The following is a 26682-nucleotide window of genomic DNA, read 5'->3' as shown; positions in this document are numbered from 1 at the left end:
TAATGCAGGGACTAACTGAGTTATGTCCCCTATAGCTGCTTTTTCTATATATTATATACTGCGCCTAAATTTAGTGCCCCCCCTCTCTGTTTTTACCCTGTTCTGTAGTGTAGACTGCAGGGGAGAGCCAGGGAGCTTCCTTCCAGCGGATCTGTGAAGGAGAAATGGCGCCAGTGTGCTGTGAGAGATAGCTCCGCCCCTTTTCCGCGGACTATTCTCCCGCTTTTTTCCATATTCTGGCAGGGGTATTTTCCACATATATAGCCTCTGGGACTATATATTGTGGAATTTTTGCCAGCCAAGGTGTTATTATTGCTTCTCAGGGCGCCCCCCCCCAGCGCCCTGCACCCTCAGTGACCGGAGTATGAAGTGTGTATGAGGAGCAATGGCGCACAGCTGCAGTGCTGTGCGCTACTTTGGTGAAGACTGATGTCTTCTGCCGCCGTTTTTCCGGACCTCTTCTTGCTTCTGGCTCTGTAAGGGGGACGGCGGCGCGGCTCCGGGACCGAACACCAAGGACTGGGCCTGCGGTCGATCCCTCTGGAGCTAATGGTGTCCAGTAGCCTAAGAAGCCCAATCCGGCTGCAAGCAGGCGAGTTCGCTTCTTCTCCCCTTAGTCCCTCGCTGCAGTGAGCCTGTTGCCAGCAGGTCTCACTGAAAATAAAAAACCTAAATCTATACTTTCTTTCTAAGGGCTCAGGAGAGCCCCTAGTGTGCATCCAACCTCGGCCGGGCACAAAATCTAACTGAGGCTTGGAGGAGGGTCATAGTGGGAGGAGCCAGTGCACACCAGGTAGTCATAAATCTTTCTAGAGTGCCCAGCCTCCTTCGGAGCCCGCTATTCCCCATGGTCCTTACGGAGTTCCCAGCATCCACTAGGACGTCAGAGAAAATGGCTGTGCACCGACGCTTCCCATCCAACCAAACTGCCCAAATATAGGTGTGCCAAGCTTGTGGCATAATATTCAAAAAGACTTGGGCTGTAATTGCTGCCAAAGGTACATCAACAAAGTAGTGGGCAAAGGCTGTGAATACTTATGTACATGAGATTTCTTAGTTTTTTATTTTTAAGAATTTTGCAAAAATCACAAAAAAACTTTTTTCAGGTTGTCATTATGGGGTATTGTGTGTAGAATTTTGAGGGAAAAAAATTATTTATTCCATTTTGGAATAAGGATGTAACACAACAAAATGTGGAAAAAGTTAAGCGCTGTGAATACTTTCTGAATGCACTGTAATACTACTTAGGGGATACAGAAGAGAGATTCTGAACTACATGCCAATTCTGTATTTTGAAAACCTGTAATACTGAAAAACAAACGGACCAAACAGGACAGATGTAAAAGGATTCTGCAGATGTGGCATAACTTGAAGAAAATATAAGCAACACTTTAGCTACAGGAGCTCCCTGGTGCACTTACTGTAAGTGTAAACAAATATAGCGGTTTCTGAATGACTGTTTCTGTACTCACATTAAAGCTGACTGTGTCATTGAGGGTTTTCTTTATGACTTGTAATAGTTTAGTTAAGTCATGCTCAAAGCCTGTGATCTGTTTATGTAGGGTTTGCCTTTTCCTGGACTCCTCCATCCTCGCCATCGATGTTCCTTCATAACCTAAAGAACATAACATTGATTTAATTCATTTTTTATTTACCTGTCTAGCATTTTGAGATTATCATTATTTACAAGTATATCCCTACTATGCGGACATTAACATTACATCATGGCGACCATAAATACTCATGGTGAAATACTTAACTGTACAGATAGATAGATAGATAGAGAGAGAGAGAGAGAGAGAGAGAGAGAGAGATACATAGATAGATATGATTAAGAACCTACATGTTACTGATGCAAGATAGATAGATAGATATAGACAGACAGACAGACAGACAGACAGACAGACAGATAGATATGATTAAGAACCTAAATGTTACTGATGATAGATAGATAGACAGACAGACAGACAGATATGATTAAGAACCTACATGTTACTGATGCAAGATAGATAGATAGATAGATAGATAGATAGATAGATAGATAGATAGATAGATAGATAGATAGATAGATAGATAGATAGATATGATTAAGAACCTAAATGTTACTGATGCAAGATATTACTTGTTTGCTGTGTGCAGTCATCCGATTGCCATCCAGTTACATCAGAGCCGGCCTTATGCATAGGCAAACTAGGCAAATGCCTAGGGCATTTGGTATAGTTAAGGGCACCAGCCGCTTCTGCTGATTAAAATGATATGCGGCATGCCTATATTCTGTGTGTGACTACGGCTGTATCTGCATACAAAATGCTACGATGCAGTTTATTCCTGGAAATCACTGTAATGTAGCATTTCGTATGCAGATACAGCCGCAGTCCCACACAGAATATAGGCATGCTGCATATCATTTTAATCAGCAGAAGCTGCTTGTGCATCCTAGCCACATAGTAATGCAAATAAGATGCATTTTCATAAACAAAAAGCGCCCAACGTTAGCAGAGCCAGCTGACTCATGCCAGACATCTCCTGCAGAACTAGCGGCGGTGCTAGGGGGCACCACCCAAAATCTTGCCTAGGGCATCATATTGGTTAGGGCCGGCTCTGAGTTACATCCAGTCAGCCACAACTTGGGAGTTGGGACTAAAGGTGAGTACACACGGTGCAATTCTGGCTAATGGCTGATATTGACTAGAAAGTGCCCAGAGGCATGAACCTCCAATCTAGTCAGTATTGTCCCTACCTGCACAAACTATATTTCCTTGCGATGCCGACCCTGCGGGACCGCGCATCGGTATCACAAGTGCATACACATGGTGTGATTTGTGCTAACTTATCTTACGAATTTGACTATATAGTCAAAATCGTAAGCACAAATCGCACCGTGTGTATGCACCTTGAGAGTCATATGACCTGGAGATGCATATGCTTGGCTCTAGGGCATGCAGTGTACTAAAAATTGCAAGTTCCATCCACAAAAGAGATGTGTGGAACAATGCGTTATGATTGATATGGCTTACTAAGATTCTTACTAAGCTCTGTTATCCAGGAGCAAATGACACTGAAAAGTGACCGATTGGGTGTTTCCAGCTTGCAGCTTAGGGCTTACAGTTTCATTTCCAAATCCTATGTCATACTTACCTCTGTGAAAGAATCTGTTGGGGTCAGAAGCTGTCCTCTCAAACATCTCCAGCTCGGCTAAAATCTTTTCTCTTCCCTTGATGAGTCTCACTGCCTCTTCCCACATTGTTATTGCCTGAGAAAAAATTTAAGATAGATAAGTTACATCTGATGCACATTATTTGTAAGTATATGTTGTTTATATATTTAAATATTCACAGAGCCGTAACTAGACATTTTGGTGCCTTGTGCCAGAAAGAAAATTGGTGCACCCCCACCCCCCCTCCATACTTAAAATTGGGCCAGTGCTTATGCGCTGTGGGCTGAGCACACTCGACACACACCTAGCTACAGCCCTGCTGACACACACCACTACCATCATGTACTAAATAGCCCCATCCCCCGCAATGCAGCACAACCACACTAGACTACAGCACATTTGCTACACATACAGTGCAGCTTGTTACAGAAGCCTTTCCGGGGGACTGAAGAAGAGTGCATTGCGGGACAGCTCTCCGAGTCCCAGAGGAACTGGCCGCACGCTGCCGCTGCAGGAAGCTTCTCTGCCTGGCCTCTCACTGAGGAGATACCAGAAGCAGCTGCCACGTCACATGGCTTAGCTTCAAAGGATAACAAAAACCTGCCAGTGGCAATGGATCAGTGGGGGGAATGCGTTGCCTCACAGTAGGGGGGGGGGGGGGGGGGCACAGCGGAGTATTCACTGCGACTGAAGAAGGGAGAGCCGGGAGATGCCGGAGCTTGCGCCTGTGTTATGTATGTAACACTCTGTAGCACTCTGAGTTGCTGGCATGCCCCGGTCCCTCTGTCTCCGTAAATAGGCACTGTATGCGTATATGCACAGCGTCTATTCACCGCTGCTCTACAGCAGAGCAGCGATTGACAGAAGCCTCCCAAAAAATCGTGACAGTTGGCAGATTATATATGTACACACACACACACACACACACACACACACACACACACACACACACACACACACACACAGAAAATTATTAATTCAGTCTGTTAGATAAAGAACTTTATTTCCTTATAAAATATAAGTGGTGATTTAGTCTAGAAATTGCTTTCACTTATATTTTCCCTTTACCTATATATTGAGGCACTCTATACAACATTGCCTTATAGTTCATTTTCTACACTAGTCTCATTATTTTAAACTAGAAATTCATGTAAATCCAGTTATAATTGATGTATAAAATGTACATGTAAGATAGCTGTAACTTGGTAGCTTGCTGCTGGTTACTGTGACATCACACCTAGCCTGAGACATCACTAGCCTGTGACATCACAATGCTTCATCCCGTAACATTCTATCTACAGCTGCTGAAGTTTCCAGTTACCATGCAGGAAGACAGGTAGGAGGAGGTGAGTACTACATAGCAGGGTATGATGGTAAGGAAGATAGAGTGCAGTATAGTCAACTGAAAGGCAAGACAAGATAGACAGAACAGTGAATATAGGTACAAGGACACATAATTAGGAGAAGCTCAGGAAGGAATGACATATTTAGGAATAAAGTAAAAAAAGTGTGAAAACTTTTTTTCCGCGCAGCGGGAAAAACTATCAAGCAGCCTTGATATATACTAGATTGGAACCGAGCACTCAGTTCCACACAAGAAACAATACTAAAAAGAAGTATACATCTGTAGGCGCGAGTTTTCCCTGGATGATTTGATGCAGCGAGATTTAATGTTTAAAAATTTTTTTTTATTTTAAAACAATCCAACACAACTTGGATACAATGACTATGAACAGTCAAATATCACATGAAAAGTACACAAATAAAATGTAAAATGATGCGGTAAAGTGACATAGTGCTAGTGCTTTGTAGAATTTTCATTCATCACAGTACCATATTCTAAGACAACACTGTGCATGTGGGGCAAGTACTTTCACCTTGAGAAAAACAGGAGGGATTAACATCTAATCGGTCTGTTGAAGCCTCCTGCGGTGGTACCGAGCTTAACAGCCCGGGACCTGTACTATCTTTCAGCTAGCCCACCGCAGCACCTGCTTTTGGTGAGAGACTGATATATATCTGATGCCCCACATGCATGCATGCCTATGGCCCTAATTCAGACCTGATCGCAGCAACAAAATTGTTCTCTAAAGGGCAAAACCATGTGCACTGCAGGGGGGGCAGGTATAATATGTGCAGAGAGAGTTAGATTTGTGTTAGAGTGTTCAAACTGAAATCTAAATTGCAGTGTAAAAATAAAGCAGCCAGTATTTACCCTGCACAGAAACAATATAACCCACCTAAATCTAACTCTCTCTGCACATGTTACATCTGCCCTACCTGCAGTGCACATGGTTTTGCCCATTAGAGAACAATTTTTCTGCTGCAATCAGGTCTGAATTAGGCCCAATGAACGATACATGGTACTGCGCATCCATATCATACCCCTGTGTCGCCTGTGCGTGCAGCTCAATTTGGACTTATCGTCCAAAGCTGCACGTACTGACCAGGCGTGACATGACGTCACTGAACGAAATTGCTTGCGCTATCGTTCAGTGTGTACGCAGTATATTGGCCGCTCGGTAGGGTAGGGAAAACACTAGGCGATATCACTCATGATACGTATCACTTAGTGTGTATGTACCTTAAGCAAGTGATGAATGAAAAGAATACAGTGCATGTATGTTGTGCTTTGTGAATAATACTACTATGTTCTTGCCTGGCTTAAATGAATGAATTGTCAGTATATGTGGTCTAAGTATATGTGGTCTAAGTAAAGGTAACTGTCAATCACTTGCAGAAACTCACTTAATCCCACATTTATTTTTCTCACTTGGGAGCAAACATTTTTCCTGCTCTTTCCTCACCCTTTTCCAAGTTCAGTCTTTGGTAAAGTGGATGTAGACAGCATAGTTGGTGTAATGGTTAGCATTACTGCTGCACAGCACTGAGGTCATGAGTTCAAGTCTAGAGTGGGTTTTTTTACTCTATGGAGGGAATTCAATTGAGTGCAAGGTTTAGCGAGGTAAAAAAACCCTCATCTCCAATTTTGGATTACTGCGAGTATGCGCGCTCCTGATACCCAATGCCATCCAATTAATATAAAATGGTTGCAGGATTTTCAGCGCTGAAAACCCTGTGACACGAGAGAAAAAAAATATATAATAATACCTACCAGGTGCTCTCTGATGGTCTCTCCTCCATCTTGCCACTGGGGTGGGGGCTACTGGCAATTGTAGTTCTCCCAGCTGCTGGCTCTGGAGGGAAGGAGGGGTTAACACTCTTTGGGTCACACACACACTGGGGTCACACACTCATGCACACATATCACATACACTGCTGTAGAAGACCCGGCTCCTGACGCTAGATGAAGACCCCACTTCAGAAGGTAATTACTGACTAAGCTAATTGGAATCTTTCAATTGCTTAATTAGTACTGAGGTGGGTGCTGCCGGAGTCCCAGAGCAAGTCCCGGTGATTTTTCCTAAAATTAATGGCTTGCTCTGGAGGTGCGAGAAAAAAGACGCAGAAATCACTGCATCCCATTTCTGTCCCCTAATTGAATAGCAGAACCCTATGTGTGTGGGAAAAACCCCGGACTGAGTTTTTTTTGCTAGACAAACAATTTGGAAGCTGCTCAATCATACCTGGAGATAATTATATATCAGGTGCTGGAAGGGGGAGGGGTCACAGACAAACAAACAAAGAGGAAGGGGGGTGCAAATCCCCACCCCCAAATTCCCTTCCGCACACTGAAAATTACCTGTAACCATCCCTGAATCTATCTGGTAATAAAATTCCGAGAATTCGTCACAAATGTTTGCAAACACATGTTTAGCTGCTGGCCACTTCACGGCTTCTCTGATACAGCAGTCCTAACTACTTGATAGCAGTGCCCACATTGGGCCATGTAATTTGTCACAGTACGCCTCATAATAAAGGCCATTACTAAAACAGTTCCAGACTGAGAGCTAACTTACCAGGGAGCCACCCCCAGGATCTCCCATTGGCACTACAAGGAACAGCATGCCTTCCAAATGCTGCTCCCATTCAATGCCTCATGCACACAAGCAGACAAACAATTTGGAAGCTGCTCAATCATACCTGGAGATAATATATATCAGGTGCTGGAAGGGGGAGGGGTCACAGACAAACAAACAAAGAGGAAGGGGGGTGCAAATCCCCACCCCCAAATTCCCTTCCGCACACTGAAAATTACCTGTAACCATCACTGAATCTATCTGGTAATAAAATTCAGAGAATTGTCTGTCATTTTCATTCCAAATCACAGATTAGCTGCTTTTCACTTCCTATTCTGGATCAGAAATTTATGACATATTGTTTTTGTTCAAACATTTGATCGACATAGCTTGCGGATTTGTTAACATGTAAACACTGTCTTAGCATTGTTAAGAAGATCCTCTGTGCATATAATATACATGCCTATGTTCATTTATTATCTATAATTTTTCCTGCGATACTATTGTATTTTGTGATAACCTATACTCCCTAAGGGGATTTCAATGACAGTATTGCAGTCAGACTGTCCATCTTACGTGTTTACTGTGGTGATCATTCTTTGAGACTGACTTTATCCACAGCATTTTTCTGCATTATTAATTGTATTTCTAATTTTGGATTTCAACCCCAATTATCGAGAACACCAACTTAGAATCAATTCCACCCCCTTATCTGTCTCATGGACTCTCATCCTCGATTCACGGAGCACAGAGCCACGAATGTGGGTGCTGTTGAACCGTGCCTAACGTGGAAAGCAGATCCACCTATTCTTACTTATCTTTTCACTTTCTCTCTTCTTTCTATTTCTTTCTATCATTTCATACTGAATTATTTCTTATATAGGTGCACTCTCATTGGCGTGCTGATCATACTATCCTCTACTATCATACCACGCTGCCATCGCCCGATCTCGTCCGATCTTGGAAGCTAAACAGCGTTGGGCCGGGTTAGTACCAGGAAAGGAGACTACCTGTGAATACCTGGTGTTGTAGAGTAGGAATTGTTTCCTCTCTGTGTGAGAAGAACACGCCAACAGCAGTATCACCACTATTTCTTTCTCATATCTTCTCATCTAGTCAGTGAATGCTCAGTGCAGATCAATGTTTTTTCCATTTACAATTATGGTATTTGTCGAATGATTCAGGTGCTAGAGTCTGGTGACCTCTAAACAGCTATATATCCACTTAATTTAAGTGATCATAGTTGGATATTTATATACTAATGCTTTGACCACTCCTCGGTCCTATCAATACAGTTATCTGTACTGGTCAGGGGAAATGGTGGTATGACAATCCTGTGTCTACAAACCTTTCCAATCATTCTTTAAATAAAGAGACCAGAACATTTAAAAAAAAATTCCCAATTCTTTATTTCTTTATGGATCGTTTAGATGGGTAAAATGTGTTTATCTTATTACCAATAAAAGTTATGTTTTAACATTCTCTGATATACATTATAGGAACTTTTTTCCTGTATAGAGTGCGCCCACACAAGAGCCTTCTTTTTCTTCCTTGTTAGTCTGTGTACTTTCTAGCTCTGGGCGCACCACCAATGAGGACAGCATATAGGAGAAAATCATAGATATTTTCTCGCTCCCGCTACTAAGGGTAATTAATTGTCCGACTTTGGTTTTTTCAATTTATTACATTTTTGTGACCTGTGCCCAATCGCCCTATGTCTTTGTCAGGTCTGGATAGAAACAAGGGCCCTGTACAAGGAGGTCTGTTCGTTGAGGAAGTAGACGTGGACGCTCTGTCGATAGACCCTACAGGTCTGAGAACCAATGCCGTCTGGGCCACGCTGGAGCTACTAGAATTAGTATTCCTCCTTTATGCTTGAACTTCCGCAATACCCTGGGCAGGAGTGACACTGGAGGGAACACGTAAGGCAGCCGAAAGTTCCATGGAATGGCTAGTGCGTCCACGAACGCTGTTTGAGGATCCCTGGTCCTTGATCCGAAGACTGGAACTCGAGACGACATCAGGTCTACATTGGGTAGACCCCACTTGTCCACTAGGAGTTGAAAGACCTCCGGATGAAGGCTCCACTCTCCGGCGTGCACATCCTGGCGACGGTGGAAGTCCGCTTCTCAGTTGAGGACACCTGGAATGAACACTGCTGATATTGCTGGCAGATGACGTTCCGCCCATTGAAGGATTTTTGACACCTCCAATATTGCCATGCGACTTCGAGTGCCGCCTTGATGGTTGATGTATGCCATAGTGGTGGCGTTGTCTGACCGTACTTGAACAGGCCTGTTCTGTACTAGGGGCAGGGCAAGAGACAACGCATTGGACACTGCCCGCAACTCCTGAATATTTATCGGGAGAAGTGATTCCTCCTTGGTCCACCCTGAAAAAAGCGTTGTTTGTTCCCGGGGATCCAGAAGGGACGGCCCCTGCTTAATTGTTGGTCCTGAAGGGACCAGGTCAGTGACAGACGAACCTCTGGAGTCAAAGTGATCATATGAGACCTGATCCGATGAGGTAGGCCATCCCATTTGGAAAGGATTAACCTCTGCAGAGGGCGGGAATGAAATTGAACGTACTCTACCGTGTTGAATAACGACCCCATCAGGCCAAGTACTTGCATCGCCCAGTGTTTCGACACTCTGGGATAACAAAGGAAGCATCTTATCCTGTCCTGAAGCTTCAGGACCTTTTCTGGAGACAGAAACAGCCATTGACTGTGCGTGTCCAGCAGTGACCCCAGGTGCACCATGCTCTGAGCTGGGACCAGCGAGGACTTCTTCCAATTGTTGAGCCACCCGTGGGCTTGTAGAAAGCTTACTGTGACTTGTAGATGACTGAGTAGGACATCGTGGGAGTTTGCCAAGATCAGCAAGTCGTCCAGATACGGCAGGATCCTGACTCCCTGGCGATGGAGATGAGCCGTCATCACGGCCATAACCTTGGTGAAGATCTGAGGGGCCGGAGCCAGTCCAAATGGCAGAGCCTGAAACTGATAGTGGACATTGCCAATAGCAAACCGCAGATACTGCTGATGCAACATGCCAATAGGTATATGCAGGTATGCATCTTGTAAATCCAGGGATACCATATAGTTTCCGAGTTCCATGGCCGGTACAATTGAGCGCAGTTTCCATACGGAACTTGGACACTCTCACAAACTTGATGATTTGAGGTTGAGTATAGGCCGGAAAGACCCATTGGGTTTTGGAACTAGTAACAGGGTCGAGTAGTATCCTTTGCCTCTCTGGGACAGAGGTACCGGCACCACCACTCCTGTATCCAGGAGGGAACTCACAACCATTTGTAAAGCTTGCGCTTTTAACGGATCTGAAGGAATAACCGTGGTGCAAAACTGGCGAAGAGGTCGTCTCTTGAAGGAGACTGTGTACCCGTGAGAGACGACTTCCCGCACCCATGTGTCTGAAGTGGTCTTTAACCAGACCTGGGTGAACTGTAGAAGTTAGTCCCCCACCCTGGGATCCCTCAGGAAGAGGCCTGCCCCGTCATGCGGCAGGCTTGTCTTCTTTAGAAGACAAGGACTATTTTATCTTGGGCTTTGTTGTTTTGGTAGCAGGAGACTGTCTCGGGTATGCCTGATATTTTGCTTTCCCATGAGGCCGAAAGGAATGAAAAGTGGTACCTTTTGCCCTTTGTGCAGAGGGAGTAGGATTTGGGAGAAATGCAGTTTTAGCAGCCGCTAAATCAGACACAATTTTATTTAGGTCTTCCCCAAACAAGCTGTCTCCCTTAAAAGGGAGTACCTCCAAAGTCTTTTTGGAGTCCAGGTCCACCTTCCATGACCTCAACCACAGAATACGGCGAGCTAGGACAGACGTAGTCGACGCCTTAGACGCCAACACACCTGCCTCAGTGAACGCCTCCTGTATATAATAGGTGGCGGTGGTAATGTGAGACAGGTATTGTCTGGCCTTGTCAGATAATTCATCGGGTAGCTCTTCCTCCAATGCCTGAACCCATGCTTCAATACCTTTTGCAGCCCAGGAGGCTGCGATAGTGGGTCTATGTACAGCACCTGTCAGGGAGTAAATAAATTTCAGGCATCCCTCCACGCGTTTATCTGTCGGTTCCTTTAGTGACGTGACAGTAGTGACAGGCAGAGTAGAAGATACCACTAGATGGACGACATGGGAATCCACCGCGGCGGTGGGTTTTCCCACTTGTTACATAACTCTGCAGGGAGAGGATATCGAGCTAAGGCTCGTTTAGGTAGGGGGAATTCTTCCCTGGCTCAGACCAGGGTTCTCTGCGTATGTCCACTAAATGGTCAGAATGTGGTAATAGAGTTTTAGCTACCTTCTGACGTTTAAACTTGTCAGGTTTCTTAGACACCGTAGTGGAATCCTCATCATCATCAGTATTTGGAGGATCTGCCTAATAGCAACCATCAGGGACATCCACCTGTAAAGAAGGTTCCTCATCAGAAGCATCTGATTCAGTGTCAGACAGGACAGTTTGTTCCCAATCCTCCTCAGAAGAAACTTCTGAGAGATGCATGGATTGTGAGGAGGAAGCAGCCCGCTTAGATGACCCAGTGACACGAGTGTGACCTATAGCAGGTTTATCTCTAACCAAAGATTGGTTTAATTGCTGCAGCTGGTTAGACAAATTATTCACCCAAGGTGGATTAACCATAGGGACAATTTGTGGCTGTAGTGGCACAGGTGATCCCATAGTAGGCGTGAGACAGTCTACCAGAGTACCCAATAGAGTTGAGGACATAGCCAGGGTGGCTCCTGATTGGTTGCAGGAGCTGCGGACTGATTTGGAGAGGTATGACACACAGTACACAGACCATCATAGAAAACTTCCCTCTCAAGTAAATCCTTGGTGCATGCCCTGCATGATGCGGTAGCGTCCCCGGACTTAATGCCCTTTTTGTTAGACATTTCAGTGAATGCAACAATAGAGCGCATGAGTACGATTAAGCCAGACAGAGCACAATACCTGCGAATAAATTCTCTAGTATGTGACAGAGTCCCCAGTACACAACGCCTGCGAATAAATCTGGTATTATGTGACTGAATCCCCAGTACCCAACACCTGCGAATAAATCCGGTATTATATATGACTGAGCACACAGTATAATACACGTAATAGGTAAATACTGTGACGCACTATATAATAGATCCTGACGTACCTAGGCCCTCATTCCGAGTTGATCGCTCGCTAGCTACTTTTAGCAGCCATGCAAACACATAGTGGCCGCCCACGGGGGAGTGTATTTTTGCTTTGCAGGAGTGCGACCGCCTGTGCAGCCGAGCGGCAGCAAAAATATTTTGTGCAGAACAAGACCAGCCCTGTAGTTACTTATTCTGTGCGATGATTGCTGCAACGAGTGACACGGTAATGACGTCAAATACCCGCTCAGCAAACGCCCGGCCACACCTGCATTTTTTCAAACACTCCCAGAAAATGGTCAGTTGCCACCCAGAAACTCCCGTTTGCTGTCAATCTCCCTGCGTTTGCTAGTGTGGCTGAAAGCGTCGCTAGAACCTGTGCAAAACCACAATGCTCTTTGTACCCGTACACCGCGCGTGCGCATTGCGGTGCATGCGCAGTTTTGCCGTTTTTTAAAATGATCGCTACGCAGCGAACAACGGCAGCTAGCGATCAACTCGGAATGACGGCCTTAGTCCCTTAGGGTACAGAATATAGTGATAGATATGTCTGGGAAACACTGAAAGTGAAAATCACACAGCAGATACAGGCACACACAGTCACAGTGACAATGCAGATAATTATTGGTATGACAATAAAACTGCACTGAACTAGTATACAATACTATATAATTATATATATATATATATATATATATATACACTGCTCAAAAAAATAAAGGGAACACTTAAACAACACAATGTAACTCCAAGTCAATCACACTTCTGTGAATTCAGACTGTCCACTTAGGAAGCAACACTGATTGACAATCAATTTCACATGCTGTTGTGTAAATGGAATAGACAACAGGTGGAAATTATAGGCAATTAGCAAGACACCCCCAATCAAGGAGTTATTCTGCAGGTGGTGACCACAGACCACTTCTCAGCTCCTATGTTTTCTGGCTGATGTTTTCGTCACTTTTGAAAGCTGGCGGTGCTTTCACTCTAGTGGTAGCATGAGACGGAGTCTACAACCCACACAAGTGGCTCAGGTAGTGCAGCTCATCCAGGATGGCACATCAATGCGAGCTGTGGCAAGAAGGTTTGCTGTGTCTGTCAGCGTAGTGTCCAGAGCATGGAGGCGCTACCAGGAGACAGGCCAGTACATCAGGAGACGTGGAGGAGGCCGTAGAAGGGCAACACCCCAGCAGCAGGACCGCTACCACCGCCTTTGTGCAAGGAGGCACAGGAGGAGCACTGCCAGAGCCCTGCAAAATGACCTCCAGCAAGCCACAAATGTGCATGTGTCTACTCAAACAATCAGAAACAGTCTCCAGGAGGGTGGTATGAGGGCCCGACGTCCACAGGTGGGGGTTGTGCTTACAGCCCAACACCGTGCAGGATGTTTGGCGTTTGCCAGAGAACACCAAGATTGGCAAATTCGCCACTGGCGCCCTGTGCTCTTCACAGATGAAAGCAGGTTCTCACTGCGCTCATGTGACAGACGTGACAGAGTCTGGAGACGCCAAGGAGAACGTTCTGCTGCCTGCAACATCCTCCAGCATGACCGGTTTGGCAGTGGGTCAGTAATGGTGTGGGGTTGCATTTCTTTGGGGGGCAGCACAGCCCTCCATGTGCTCGCCAGAGGTAGCCTGACTGCCATTAGGTACCGAGATGAGATCCTCAGACCCCTTGTGAGACCATATGCTGGTGCGGTTGGCCCTGGGTTCCTCCTAACGCAAGACAATGCTAGACCTCATGTGGCTGGAGTGTGTCAGCAGTAACTGCAAGATGAAGGCATTGATGCTATGGACTGGCCTGCCCGTTCCCCAGACCTGAAACCAATTGAGCACATTTGGGACATCATGTCTCACTCCATCCACCAACGCCACGTTGCACCACAGACTGTCCAGGAGTTGGCGGATGCTTTAGTCCAGGTCTGGGAGGAGATCCCTCAGGAGACCATCCGCCACCTCATCAGGAGCATGCCCAGGCGTTGTAGGGAGGTCATACAGGCACGTGCAGGCCACACACACTACTGAGCCTCATTTTGACTTGTTTTAAGGACATTACATCAAAGTTGGATCAGCCTGTACTGTGTTTTTCCACTTTAATTTTGAGGGTGACTCCAAATCCAGACCTCCATGGGTTAATAAATTTGATTTCCATTGATAATTTTTGTGTGATTTTGTTGTCAGCACATTCAACTATGTAAAGAACAAAGTATTTAATAAGAATATTTCATTCATTCAGATCTATGATGTGTTATCTTAGTGTATCCTTTATTTTTTTGAGCAGTGTATATATATATATATATATATATAAAAATAAAACACAGCGCGGTCCTAGACCGGAGGTATATATCAGAATACTCGTACAATATATTCTGTAACAGATACACTTGTTCTTAACTAACACTGTCTGTAAATAGACACATAGAATACTTAAGTGTTTGTAAAATTACAGCGCTGTATACAGGCGGCTTTACAAGGGAGACCTTGCCCTGCAGTCCTGGAGACCAGCCGCAACTATACCTAAGATGGCACCCAGCGTCTCAGTCAGGGAGTGAGGGAGAATGGAAAGCAGCTCCAGGGCAGGAAAATGATGGCGCCCTGGGCCGGAGGAGGGGCTACAGGTCAAGCGCCGGCTTCTCTATGCTGGTCCTCACCGCCTGGTACTACGGAGTCTTATTAAACTGGGTGTTAGTACACCCGACCTGTACTCCTATGCCCTGGCAGATATAGTCCCTATGCTTAGCAGTGTCCATGCCAGCGTCGCAGTCCGTCTCCCTAGACTTCCAATGGAACGTGATTTAGTAGCGGGTCCCGCCTGGGGGACCCTCTTACCTCCTCCCCGTAGCAGCCATGCGAACCATGAGAGCGCGTGCATCTGCCTGGAGACGGAGAGTCTCCACCGCAAGTACCCAGGAACTGAGCCGCGGGAGTATGCAACGCCGCTTGGGAGGTGATGAAGCCGCAGTACAGAATGTCACTCTGACATGTAAGTGCTGCGGCCCTTGAAGTCTTCTTAGAAAGGTTTTTTCAGGGCTGCCCAGCGCAGCCCCCCTGTTGACTAGCCTGCTCTGCAGGGCACCAACTCGAAACTGAGCTCACAGTGCCCTCTAGGCCCCAATGCATCCTGGGACAGCTAAAGCTTTAACCTGTTGATGCCTGGATCTAGATCCAACGCTATACTCCGATGTATTCCCTGTGGAACACAGTGTACCCTGCTGCAGAAAATAGCTTTACAGCGACATTTTTGAAATGGGAAGCCATGCCGGCTGCCTAACTCTGCTGTAAAGGTAAAACCTGTTGCCATGCCTACGCCACCTCCCACCATTTTCACCATGCCCTCCGCCTTACTCTACACCAATTCCCGCCACCAGCACAGTGTCCTGCAGCAGCGGCAGATGGTGCTGGGATCCCTCTGGTTTCCACACTGCTGCCAAGCTGATAGTGTTCTGGGGTGCTGGGACAGAAGATTGATCGCCTGCTCCGTTCTCCGCAGCCTACACACTACACTGTGGGTCGCCTGGACGGAGGTCAGGTCTCCTGGTTTTTAAGCAGGTTTAAAAACCAAAAGACCCGACAGGCGATCAGGTCCAGGTGTGTGAGTCGGTTGGCGGAGTGTACACACTTGTCCAATGTCGGGCAAACCTGTGGGTCGTGAGTCAGATCTCCCAGGGATTGGACAAGTGTGTACCCAGCTTAAGGCTTCTCAACACAGTGATCTGCACATGCCCAGATCTCCCACCATCAGAGTTGTATGCACACTGTACCTTCACCGGCTGCCTATAAATCATACTGCGGCTGACGGAGGGCTGCGAGCAACATCACCCGTTCTGCACATGCGCAGACCTCACACCATCGGGTTTACATACAAAACTGAATTAGGCACTCTGTTAATAATTACGTATCATGTTTTTTTAAGTTTGCAAATGTAAAACAATGTGGAGGTGATTTAGTAAGTGGTTTGGCCACAGTGGGCTGTCCTGGAAAGGGACTTCATGACCAGCAACATTGCTAGGCGGTTCTTGCACACCATAGAGGCGCACAGTAATTTAGCAATGTTGGGCCTACTAGAACAAGTGGATATGTGCGCAGTCAAACACAGCAGGATTTGCTCATTTAAATTGTCCATTTGAGACATATTGGTAGTAAAGAAATAACATTAATATTTTTTTTGTTATTATCCTTATCTGTAAGCTCTTGATAAAAAACATCTTTGCTTTAAATGGTGTAGTAGTGTAAGATTTGTGTATACATTGTTCTCACTTGTACAACTTGTCATCTCACCTCTGGCAGCCTGTCACGGTAGTCATTGGAGCTATATTTAATTGCCATATCCAGCCGCTGGCCTTCTGGAACATTAAGTGCACTCCATATGGAATTTATCTTTTTCTGCAGAACCTCATAGGTTGATGTCTCTGCCTATACAGATGAATGAAAAGGTACATACACTACAAAAATGCTTACAATAGCATACAAGTGACAGTCTGCATTTGGATACATGTTGCCCAACTGACCACTACGAGCAACTGAAACAAGTGGTTGTGGCTTAAAAGATTGACAGTCAATAGCCGACAATATATTGTCGACATGCATTTGGTCAACAGGTCAACAGCCCAAATCTAACGCTAACCACCCTCCACCCTGTATCCGGATGATCGATAGACAGTGTCTAGCTAGACAGTCAATAGATAGACACAAGTGGGTATATTTACTAAGATTCGTAATTGACGGGATTTGGAGGGAGATTAAACACGAATGACATCGAATGTGTGAATTTGCAACTTTTTTTTTTTTTTTACGACTCATTTACTAAACTGTCGTATTTTGCATTTTCGTTTTTCCGCTGCCGATGTCATTCGTAAAGTCGGCAGTGTTTTACGGGAGTGATTAGTAAAACACTGCCGGACTTAACACAATGAATCCCGGCCGAATCTGTGAGATCCGTGCAGGGCTTCATTGTGTACATTATGAGAAGTGATGAAAGTGTTAAAAAAAATTAAAAAAAATTGCGTGGCGTCCCCTCTCCTAAGCATAACCAGCCTCGGGCTCTTTGAGCCGGTACTGGTTGTAAAAATACAGGGGAAAAAATGACTGTGGTTCCCCCATATTTAAACAACCAGCACCGGGCTCTGCGCCTGGTCCTGGTGCAAAAAATACGGGGGACATAAAAAAAGGTAGGGTCCCCCGTATTTTTAACACCAGCACCGGGCTCCATTAGTCAGATAGATAATGCCACAGCCGGGGGACACTTTTATATTGGTCCCTGCGACCCTGGCATTAAATCCCCAACTAGTCACCCCTGGCCAAGGTACCCTGGAGGAGTGGGGACCCCTTAAATCAAGGGGTACCCCCTCCAGCCACCCAAGGACCAGGGGTGAAGCCCGAGGCTGTCCCACCCATTGAAGGGCGGTGGATGGGAGGCTGATAGCCTTTTGTGTAAAAAAAGAATATTGTTTTTTGTAGCAAAACTACAAGTCCCAGCAAGCCTCCCCCGCAAGCTGGTACTTGGAGAACCACAAGTATCAGCATGCAGGGGGGGAAACGGGCCCGCTGGTACCTGTAGTTCTACTACAAATAAAATACCCAAATAAAAACAAAACACACACACCGTGAAAGTAAAATTTTATTAAACATACATGCACACTTACATACTTACCTATGTTGATACGAAGTACTCGGTCCTCTTCTCCAGTAGAATCCAGGGGTGCCTGATTGGCTGTGCGCTGCTGCACTGTCAGTCAGGCGGCGCACTGTAGATACAATGTAGCGCAGAGGCGCTACATTATATCCAATGGTGGGAACTTTGCGGTCAGCGGTAGACCGCGAGGTTAAGTGGGGCCAAGCACAAGAGTAACCCCACTTAACCTCGCGGTCTACCGCAGACCGCAAAGTTCCCACCATTGGATATAATGTAGTGCCTCTGCGCTACATTGTATCTACAGTGCGCCACCTGACTGACAGTGTAGCAGCGCACAGCCAATCAGGAGAGTGCCATGATGTGGCGCTCCCTGATTGGCTGAAGGGACCCTCTTTGACAGCAGTCACGGGGGGTCCCGCCAGTTGGGAAAAGGGGATCCATGTGTAAACATGGATCCCCTTTCAGTGTGTGGATCGGGTATTCGTTTTTTTTATTTTACCAAATCCCTGGATTATAACTTTTAAGAAGAGGACCGATCTACCCCAGATTCTTTGTAAGTATAATTTTATTTACAGGTACCCCTGGATTCTACTGGACAAGAAGGCCGAGTGCTTTGTGTCAACATAGGTAAGTATGTATGTATGTAAGTGTGCATGTATGTTTAATAAAATTTTACTTTCACGGTGTGTGTGTTTTGTTTTTATTTGGGTATTTTTTTGTAGTAGAACTACAGGTACCAGCGGGCCCGTTTCCCCCCCCCCCCCCGCATGCTGGAACTTGTACCCAAGTACCGGCTTGCGGGGGAGGCTTGCTGGGACTTGTAGTACTGCTACAAAAAACAATATTCTTTTTTTTTACACAAAAGGCTATCAGCCTCCCATCCACCGCCCTTGGATGTGGGGGACAGCCTTGGGCTTCACTCCTGGTCCTTGAGTAGCTGGAGGGGGGGACCCCTTGATTTAAGGGTTCCCCACTCCTCCAGGGTACCCAGGCTAGGGGTGACTAGTTGGGGATTTAATGCCAGGGCCGCAGGGACCAATATAAAAGTGTCCCCCGGCTGTGGCATTATCTATCTGACTAGTGGAGCCCGGTGCTGGCGTTAAAAATACGGGGGATCCCTACGTTTTTTGTCCCCCGTATTTTTTGCACCAGAACCAGGCGCAGAGCCCGGTGCTGGTTGTTTAAATATCGGGGAACCACAGTAATTTCCCCCCCCATATTTTTACAACCAGGACTGGCTCAAAGAGCCCGAGGCTGGTTATGCTTAGGAGGGGGGACCCCACGCAAAATATTTTTAGGATTTTTAACCATTTCACACACCTTCCCACTGATAATTATGCACAGATCTCACTGATCCGTGCATGCCTATCAGAATATGGTTAAAAAAAGCAGGTCTATTTGAAAACTGCTTTTTTTTACGATTTGTATTTTTTCACGGCAGTGTTTGGTTATTGCCGGCAGTGATTGTGAATATGAATTTTTAGTAAATTACCGAGTTGTATAAAATAACAGGCGTGTTTGACAGATGGTGTATTCATTCGTATTTTTTCTTTGCCTTCAAAAAAAAATACGAATGCCCTCATCACTGCCGAGATGACACTGCCAAGATGACACTTTGAAGAAAAAACACCAACTCGGTCAAAATCGGGAGCTTAGTAAATATACCCCCATATGTTAGACAGACATTAGGTCGACACGATCAAAAGGTCGACATGAAAAAGGTAGATAATACAAAAGGTCGACAGGGTCAAAAGGTTGACATGAAAAAGGTGGACAGGGTCAAAATGTCGACATGGGCAAAAGGTTGACATGAAAATGGTCGACACACCACCGTTACCTCCCATAAATGCGCACTGACTGTTAATATATATATTACCTCTGATAGGATGTTGATTGATTCCTTTTTTTCGAATTCAACATCTGAAAAAAAAAGATAAGAAAGCATTCTATGTATTTAAATAAATATCAGGATCTCAGCATATACTTTTTTAAACCCATTAGTGTGTGACATCTTAAAAATAAAAATAATACAAACTTGCCTATTAAGGGCTATGCGGCCTATTTATCAAGCAGATAAATCCTAAAATGATGCAAAAACTGCATCATTTTATGATAAATCTGGTGCAAATGCGCAGATCTTGGCTATTGGACTGCCGCCACTGCCACCTATGTTTTCTCAACATTGGGTGCCGCCATCACTGATGTGGAATCTGTGCATCACCATCAATGACAAAAATACTGGACATTGGCAAGAGACTATCGATGGCTGCAAATCTTCTATGGTCAGTGGCCATCGCTACCCCCGAGATGTAACTCGCAGCAACAGCAGTTATTGCTATCGATGTTCCTGTGAGTTACATTTAGTACATAGATTGAAAAAAATGGTGTCACTTCTGTGATTCTTTGTACATAGGACCCCAAATACACCAAGATGACCCAAGCCTAAAGCTTTGACATACAATATTATATATGCCATACCGGTCAGTTACCAGGCCAATAATGACTACAATGCTGATTACTAACTGATCAGATCATTAGCAGGTGGATAGGACATAGCTACTATAATCCTGTGTGTGCCATCATCTTCCATCAGTACTGTGTAGACCCACTGGGTTCTGGACATGTTTGTGTGAGATCACATTCAGTAGTGCCACCTCTATGTGTTCCCAAGCTACCAAGACATTCTGTCATTCAGCATCTGCACTTGTCGCCAACATTAACCTCTGAGACACATCCACTATGCTGAATTCAGTGATCTCAGAGCACAGAACGTGATACAATCAGCAAGTTAAAGTGCTGAGGAACATGGAAGATTTATTTGTTGTGCTGCACATAATATATAGTACACTGCCATGGGCAGTGGCGGATCCAGGGGGGGGCACGGGCCCGAGTAATTTGTGGCCTTCTGTCCCCCCCCCCCCCCCACCGGCGCCGCACAGGGAGATGACGGGCGCCCGCTGAGATTGTGTTACCAGCGGGCGCCCGTCTCCCTGCACAGCGGCAGCCGGAGGCAGGAGCTCAGTACTGAGCTCCGGTTTCCGGCGCTGTCACTGTGCGCCGTGCGCTATGGGAGAGACGTCAGTCATGACGTCTCTCTCATAGTGCTGACTGAGGAGCGGACGCCCAGGGAGGAGGAGGACTGCAGCGGCCTGGAAGCGGGAACAGGGCTCGGTAAGTATGTTTTTTTCTTCCTTACTGCAGCGAGGGAATCTACTGGGGGCAAACTACGGGGGACATTACTACTGGGGGGGCATCAACAAGGGGCATTACTACTGGGAGGAGGCATTATAACTGGGGGGCATCTACTGGGGGCATTACTACAGGGGGGTCATCTATTGGGGCAAACTCGTAGGGGGCATTATTACTGGGGGGTCATCTATTGGGGGCAGCTACTGGGGGCATTATTACTGGGGGGAATCTACTGGGGGCATTACTACTGGGGGGTCATCTATTGGGGGCAGCTACTGGGGGACATTTTTACTGGGGGCCATCTACTGGGGGCATTATTACTGGGGGGCATCTACTGGGGGCATTACTACTGGGGGGTCATCTATTGGGGGCAAACTCCTAGGGGGCATTACTACTGGGGGCAAACTAATGGAGGACATTATTACTGGGGGGCATCTACTGGGGGCAAACTGCTGGGGGCCATTATTACTGGGGGGCATCTACTGGGGGCAAACTACTGGGGGACTATTACTGGGGGCCAACTACAAAGGTGCTAACTACTGGCGGCGTAACTACAGGGGCATTACTACTGGCGGCTTAACTACAGGGGCATTACTACTTGGGGACTAAACTACAGGGGGGCCAAAGTACTGGGGGCTTAACTACAGGGGCCAAACTACTGGGGGATAACTACAGGGGCCAAACTACTGGGGGCATTACTACTGAAGGCTAAGCTACAAGGGGGCATAACTGCAGGGGCTAAACTATAATGGGGCAAACTACAGGGGGGCATTACCACTGGGAGGCTAAACTAAAGGGGGGGGGGGTCAACTACTGGGGTCATAACTGTAGGGGAATTACCACTGGGGGCATAATGACTGGGGGCATTACTACAGGCAACATTACTACTGGGGGCAATACGGGCATTGCAAAAGGGGCACCACTACTATGGGGTCTATATAAGGGGCACTACCAGTACAGTGGACATTGCATAATGAGTGCTACAACTGTGGGCATTGTATAAGAAGCGCCACCTCACATGCACCGAAGCCGCACGTAAATGTACTTGCCCCTTCCATGGTGCCCCCCCTATCATTTTCTTCTGGATCCGCCCCTGGCCATGGGCTACATATTGGTAAATGCATAACTGGAGAGTAGACAGGAACTTTAATTTGGGGAGTCAATTTTTAAAAAGGTAAATGACACTTGTGACAGGAAAACAAGTGGTTGATGCAATTTATGATAAAACAAGTACAATATACAAGTATAATAAGTATATTGTTGCTGAGAATTCTTACTGTATATAAATGCTGACGGTGTAAGCTCTTATAGGGGTATATTTACTAAAGGTCAGTCTTGAGTGATTTTATATCGATTAAAATCGATCTCAATCGATGTTGGGTTCCAGGCACTGAAAAACACATTTGCTAACAGCAATTTTTTTATATAAATTGTCAATCAATTTTCATCGATATTTAATCTATTTGAATCTAGCAAATTCGACCTTTAGTAAATACAGCTCTTAATGTTAGACAGAGTCATTGATCAACCGTAAAAATTGGGATTTTTGTTTACTTACCGTAAAATCTCTTTCTCTGAGTCCATCTGGGGGACGCTGCGCCGTTACTTGTGGGTTAGAGGTGTGTGGTAGTGGAGTTTGGCACAGAACTATCAAAAGCTGACTCCTCCCCCCTCTAACCCCTCCCATCTCCTTCCTGCTTAGCCATGTTCAGTTAACGTTTAGCCAAGCCAAAGGAGATAGACCAGAATAAAAAATTAACCAATTAAACCAGACAAACTATGGGAGGGATCGCAGCGTCCCCCAGATGGACTCAGAGAAAGAGATTTTACGGTAAGTAAACAAAAATCCCAATTTCTCTGTCCTCCATCTGGGGGATGCTGCGCCGTTACTTGTGGGACTTCCCAAAGCAAGCTAATGAGAGGAGGGAGACGTTGACGGCAGAGCCGTCTGTAAAATACGACGCCCAACAGAGGCAGATTCCAAACCAAACGTATGAAACCGGTAAAACTTTGTGAACGTATGGACTGACGACCAGGTCGCCGCCCTGCATAGTTGCTCAACAGATGCACCACCGCGAACAGCCCAAGACGCTCCAACTGCTCTAGTCGAATGAGCCCTAATTGAGTCAGGAACCGAAACGTTTGAGGACACGTAAGCCTGTCTGATGGCCGAAGTTACCCAACGGGCCACAGTGTTCTTAGAGGCAGGCCAACCTCGTTTGGGAGCATCAATCAATACCAACAAGGAATCCATACGACGGAAAGACTCAGTGCGAGACAAATAAATACGTAAGGCCCGAACAACATCCAAGAGAGCCAAATGGGAATCTTCCCCCTGAGAAGATGACGGATTAAAAGCTGGAAGAACGATGTCCTGATTTAAATGGAATGCTGAAACAACCTTTGGAAGAAATGAAGGCTTTGTCCGCAGAACCACCCGATTTTCATGAAACACTAACAAGGGCGGTCTGCAAGAAAGAGCCGCCAACTCAGACACTCGTCTAGCTGAGGCAATAGCCAAAAAAAAAAAAACTTTTTGTGTTAGATAACGTAGTTCCACAGATTCTAAAGGTTCAAATGGAGAGTTTTGAAGGGCCGTAAGTACCAAGTTTAAATCCCAGGGAGGAATCGGAGGAACAAAAGGTGGTTGAATTCGAAGTACTCCCTGCAGGAATGTTTGAACCTCTGGGATGATTGCTAATTTCTTTTGAAAAAGAACCGACAAGGCCGAAACCTGACCCTTCAGGGAAGAAAGTTTTAAACCCTTGTCAAGACCCTCCTGGAGAAAGGAGAGCAGGCGAGGAAGTCTAAACAAATGCGGAGTCAAGTCCCTTTTCTCGCACCAAGCAATGTAAATACGCCATACTCTATGGTAAATGCCAGATGTCACCGGTTTTCTAGCCCGAATCATCGTCTGAACAACCGCACGAGAAAGACCCTTTGCCTTCAAAATGTTGGATTCAAGAACCAAGCCGTCAAAGCCAGCCGATTTAAATCTGGGTGGCGACAAGGTCCTTGAAGAAGAAGATCTGGTCGCAGAGGGAGGCGAAAGGGATCTCCGACGACCATGCTGCTTAGAAGAGTGTACCACTGTCGGCGCGGCCAATCTGGAGCCACCAGAATTACTGCAAGGCCTTCTCGCCGAATGCGTTGGAGTAGACGTGGAAGCAATGGAATTGGCGGGAACACGTAACCCAGCTGAAATTGCCACGGAGCTGTTAGTGCATCGATCAGAAATGCTTGAGGATCCTGAGTTCTTGATCCGTAAAGAGGAAGTTTTTTGTTGAGGCGTGACGCCATCAGGTCTATGTCTGGCATTCCCCAGCGATCCACTAGAGAAAGAAACACTTCCTGGTGAAGTTCCCATTCTCCCGGATGAATCGTGTGACGACTCAAAAAATCTGCCTCCCAGTTTTCGACTCCCGGAATGTGAATTGCTGAAATCACGGGAATCCAACGCTCCGCCCACGTGAGAATCTGAGCAACCTCTCTCATTGCGGACCAGCTGCGAGTTCCTCCCTGTTTGTTGATGTAAGCCACTGCCGTGGCATTGTCGGATTGCACCCGAACTGGATGGCCTTGCACCATGGTCTGAATCCGAATGAGAGCATACCGGATCGCTCTCAATTCCAGAATGTTGATCTGTAGTTTTGACTCTTGAGTGCTCCAGCGCCCCTGTAAATGATGAGTCTGGAACACTGCTCCCCAACCGCTGAGGCTTGCGTCCGTGGTTACCATCATCCAAGACCAGACCGTGAACGGCGCACCCTTCCTCAAATTGTGACTGTGAAGCCACCAGTAGAGCGACTGACGAGTCCTTATCGACAAGCGTATCAACTGCAGTTCGAGACGTGAATCCGTCCGAGTCCAACAGTGGAGAATCTGAGCTTGAAGAGGTCGGGCATGAAATCTGGCGTATGGAACTGCCTCGAATGAGGACACCATCTTGCCCAGTACCTGCATGCATCTGAGGACTGACACTGCCGGCAATTTTAACAGGGTTCTGATTCTGGCTTGTAAGTCCTGAATCTTGTCTGTAGGAAGAAACACCCTCTGGCTGTTGGTGTCGAATAGAAGACCCAGAAAAAACATTTTCTGTGACGGGAGTAAAGACGACTTTGGAAAATTGATTATCCACCCGAACGACTGTAGAGTCTCTGTCGTTAGACGCAGGTTCTGAGTGAGAATCTCCGGTGACGGGGCCTTGATCAACAGGTCGTCCAAGTATGGGGTGATGTTGACCCCTTTGCAACGGAGAACTGCGACGACATGACCCAGGACCTTCGTAAAAACCCGGGGAGCCGTAGAGAGACCAAAGGGAAGGGCCCGAAACTGAAAATGCCACGGACCTACTGCAAATCTCAGAAGGGATTGATGTCCTATCCAAATTGGAACATGTAGGTATGCGTCCTTTATGTCTATTGAAGCCAAATATTCCCCTGGCTCCATGGCTGCGATAATGGAGCGAATGGATTCCATCCTGAATTTTTGGGATGAGAGGTACGGATTGAGAGCTTTTAGATTTAGAATGGGTCGAAACGAACCGTCCGGCTTGTCCACGAGAAAAAGACCCGAGTAAAAGCCCCGACCTCTCTGAGGAGCTGGGACCGGAAGGATTACTCCATTTTGTAATAATGTTGCTGTTGCCTGAAGGAGAGCTTGACGTCTGGAGGGGTCGTCTGGGAGAGGTGTGACAAATAGTCGGGTTGGGACTGTCTCTTCGAAGTCCAACATATATCCTCTGGAAATGACCCCCATTACCCACCGATCTGGTTTCGATAGGAGCCACACTTCCCTGAAGTGAAGTAAACGAGCCCCAACCTGTATTGATCCCTCCAGAGGGCTCGAAGCGTCATGCCTCAGGCTTGTCGGCAGGCTTACTGGCCGGTCTGCGATTAGCCTGAGCTCCTCTACCTCTGAATGATCCCCTCCGTGGAAATCTGGAGAAGGGCCGAAAGGACTGGAAGTTACCTCTGCCTTGCGTACGAAAGGACCGAAATCTTGTAGGTTTTGGTTTGTTAGGAGCAGACGGAAGGAAAGGGCTCTTTCCTCCCATAGTATCTGAAATAATCTTCTTTAACTCTGATCCAAAGAGAAACTCGCCTTCAAAAGGAACTGCCGTCAAGGTCTGCTTTGAGTCCGAATCAGCATTCCAAACCCTAAGCCAAAGAGACCGTCTTGCGGATACTGTTAAGGCAGGAACACGGGACTGTAGCGCCACCGAATCCAATAAGGCCTCACCCACGTAAGTAAGAGCCTCTGAAATCTGTTCTGCTAATTGAATGGCCTCCGACGGATTGTCCGACTGCATCCCAGATACAACCTGTGCAAGCCACTCATCTACGGCTTTAAGCACCCAGGCACTTGCCAGAACTGGACGGAGAGAGACACCTGATAAGGAAAACATAGATTTTAGTAATGCTTCTATCTTCCTATCGGTAGAGTCTTTTAAAGTCACAGACTGTACTGACGGAATAACCGTAGCTTTTGCTAAATGCGAAATAGGAGCGTCTACCTTTGGGGCAGTCTCCCAAAATTTTGTATCCTCCTCCGTAAAAGGATATAGAAATTTTAACTTTTTAGGAGCCTGGAAACGAGAATCCGGTTTTAGCCAGGGTTCTTTTAAAATATCCGC

At 46.3% G+C, this 26682-nt stretch overlaps 1 protein-coding gene and 1 pseudogene across 1 annotated transcript in view; one reads left to right on the top strand and one right to left on the bottom strand.

The window, feature by feature from the left end:
* Positions 1-26682, bottom strand: part of CCDC87 (coiled-coil domain containing 87) — a 141836-nt gene that overhangs the window by 7223 nt on the left and 107931 nt on the right. Inside the window, exons 17-20 of the mRNA XM_063927847.1 lie at positions 19735-19778; positions 16505-16639; positions 3139-3253; positions 1473-1615 (exon numbers count right to left, since the gene is read on the bottom strand). Of these exons, the coding sequence (XP_063783917.1) occupies positions 1473-1615; positions 3139-3253; positions 16505-16639; positions 19735-19778 (437 nt within the window). The remainder of the gene's footprint in view (positions 1-1472; positions 1616-3138; positions 3254-16504; positions 16640-19734; positions 19779-26682) is intronic.
* LOC134936891 (5S ribosomal RNA) lies at positions 7994-8112 on the top strand (annotated as a pseudogene).

The sequence above is a fragment of the Pseudophryne corroboree genome, chromosome 6, assembly GCF_028390025.1.
Source record: "Pseudophryne corroboree isolate aPseCor3 chromosome 6, aPseCor3.hap2, whole genome shotgun sequence".
Lineage (NCBI taxonomy): Eukaryota > Metazoa > Chordata > Amphibia > Anura > Myobatrachidae > Pseudophryne > Pseudophryne corroboree.
The sequence above is the reverse complement of the archived record's forward strand: the minus strand, read 5'-3'. Positions and strand labels throughout refer to the sequence as shown.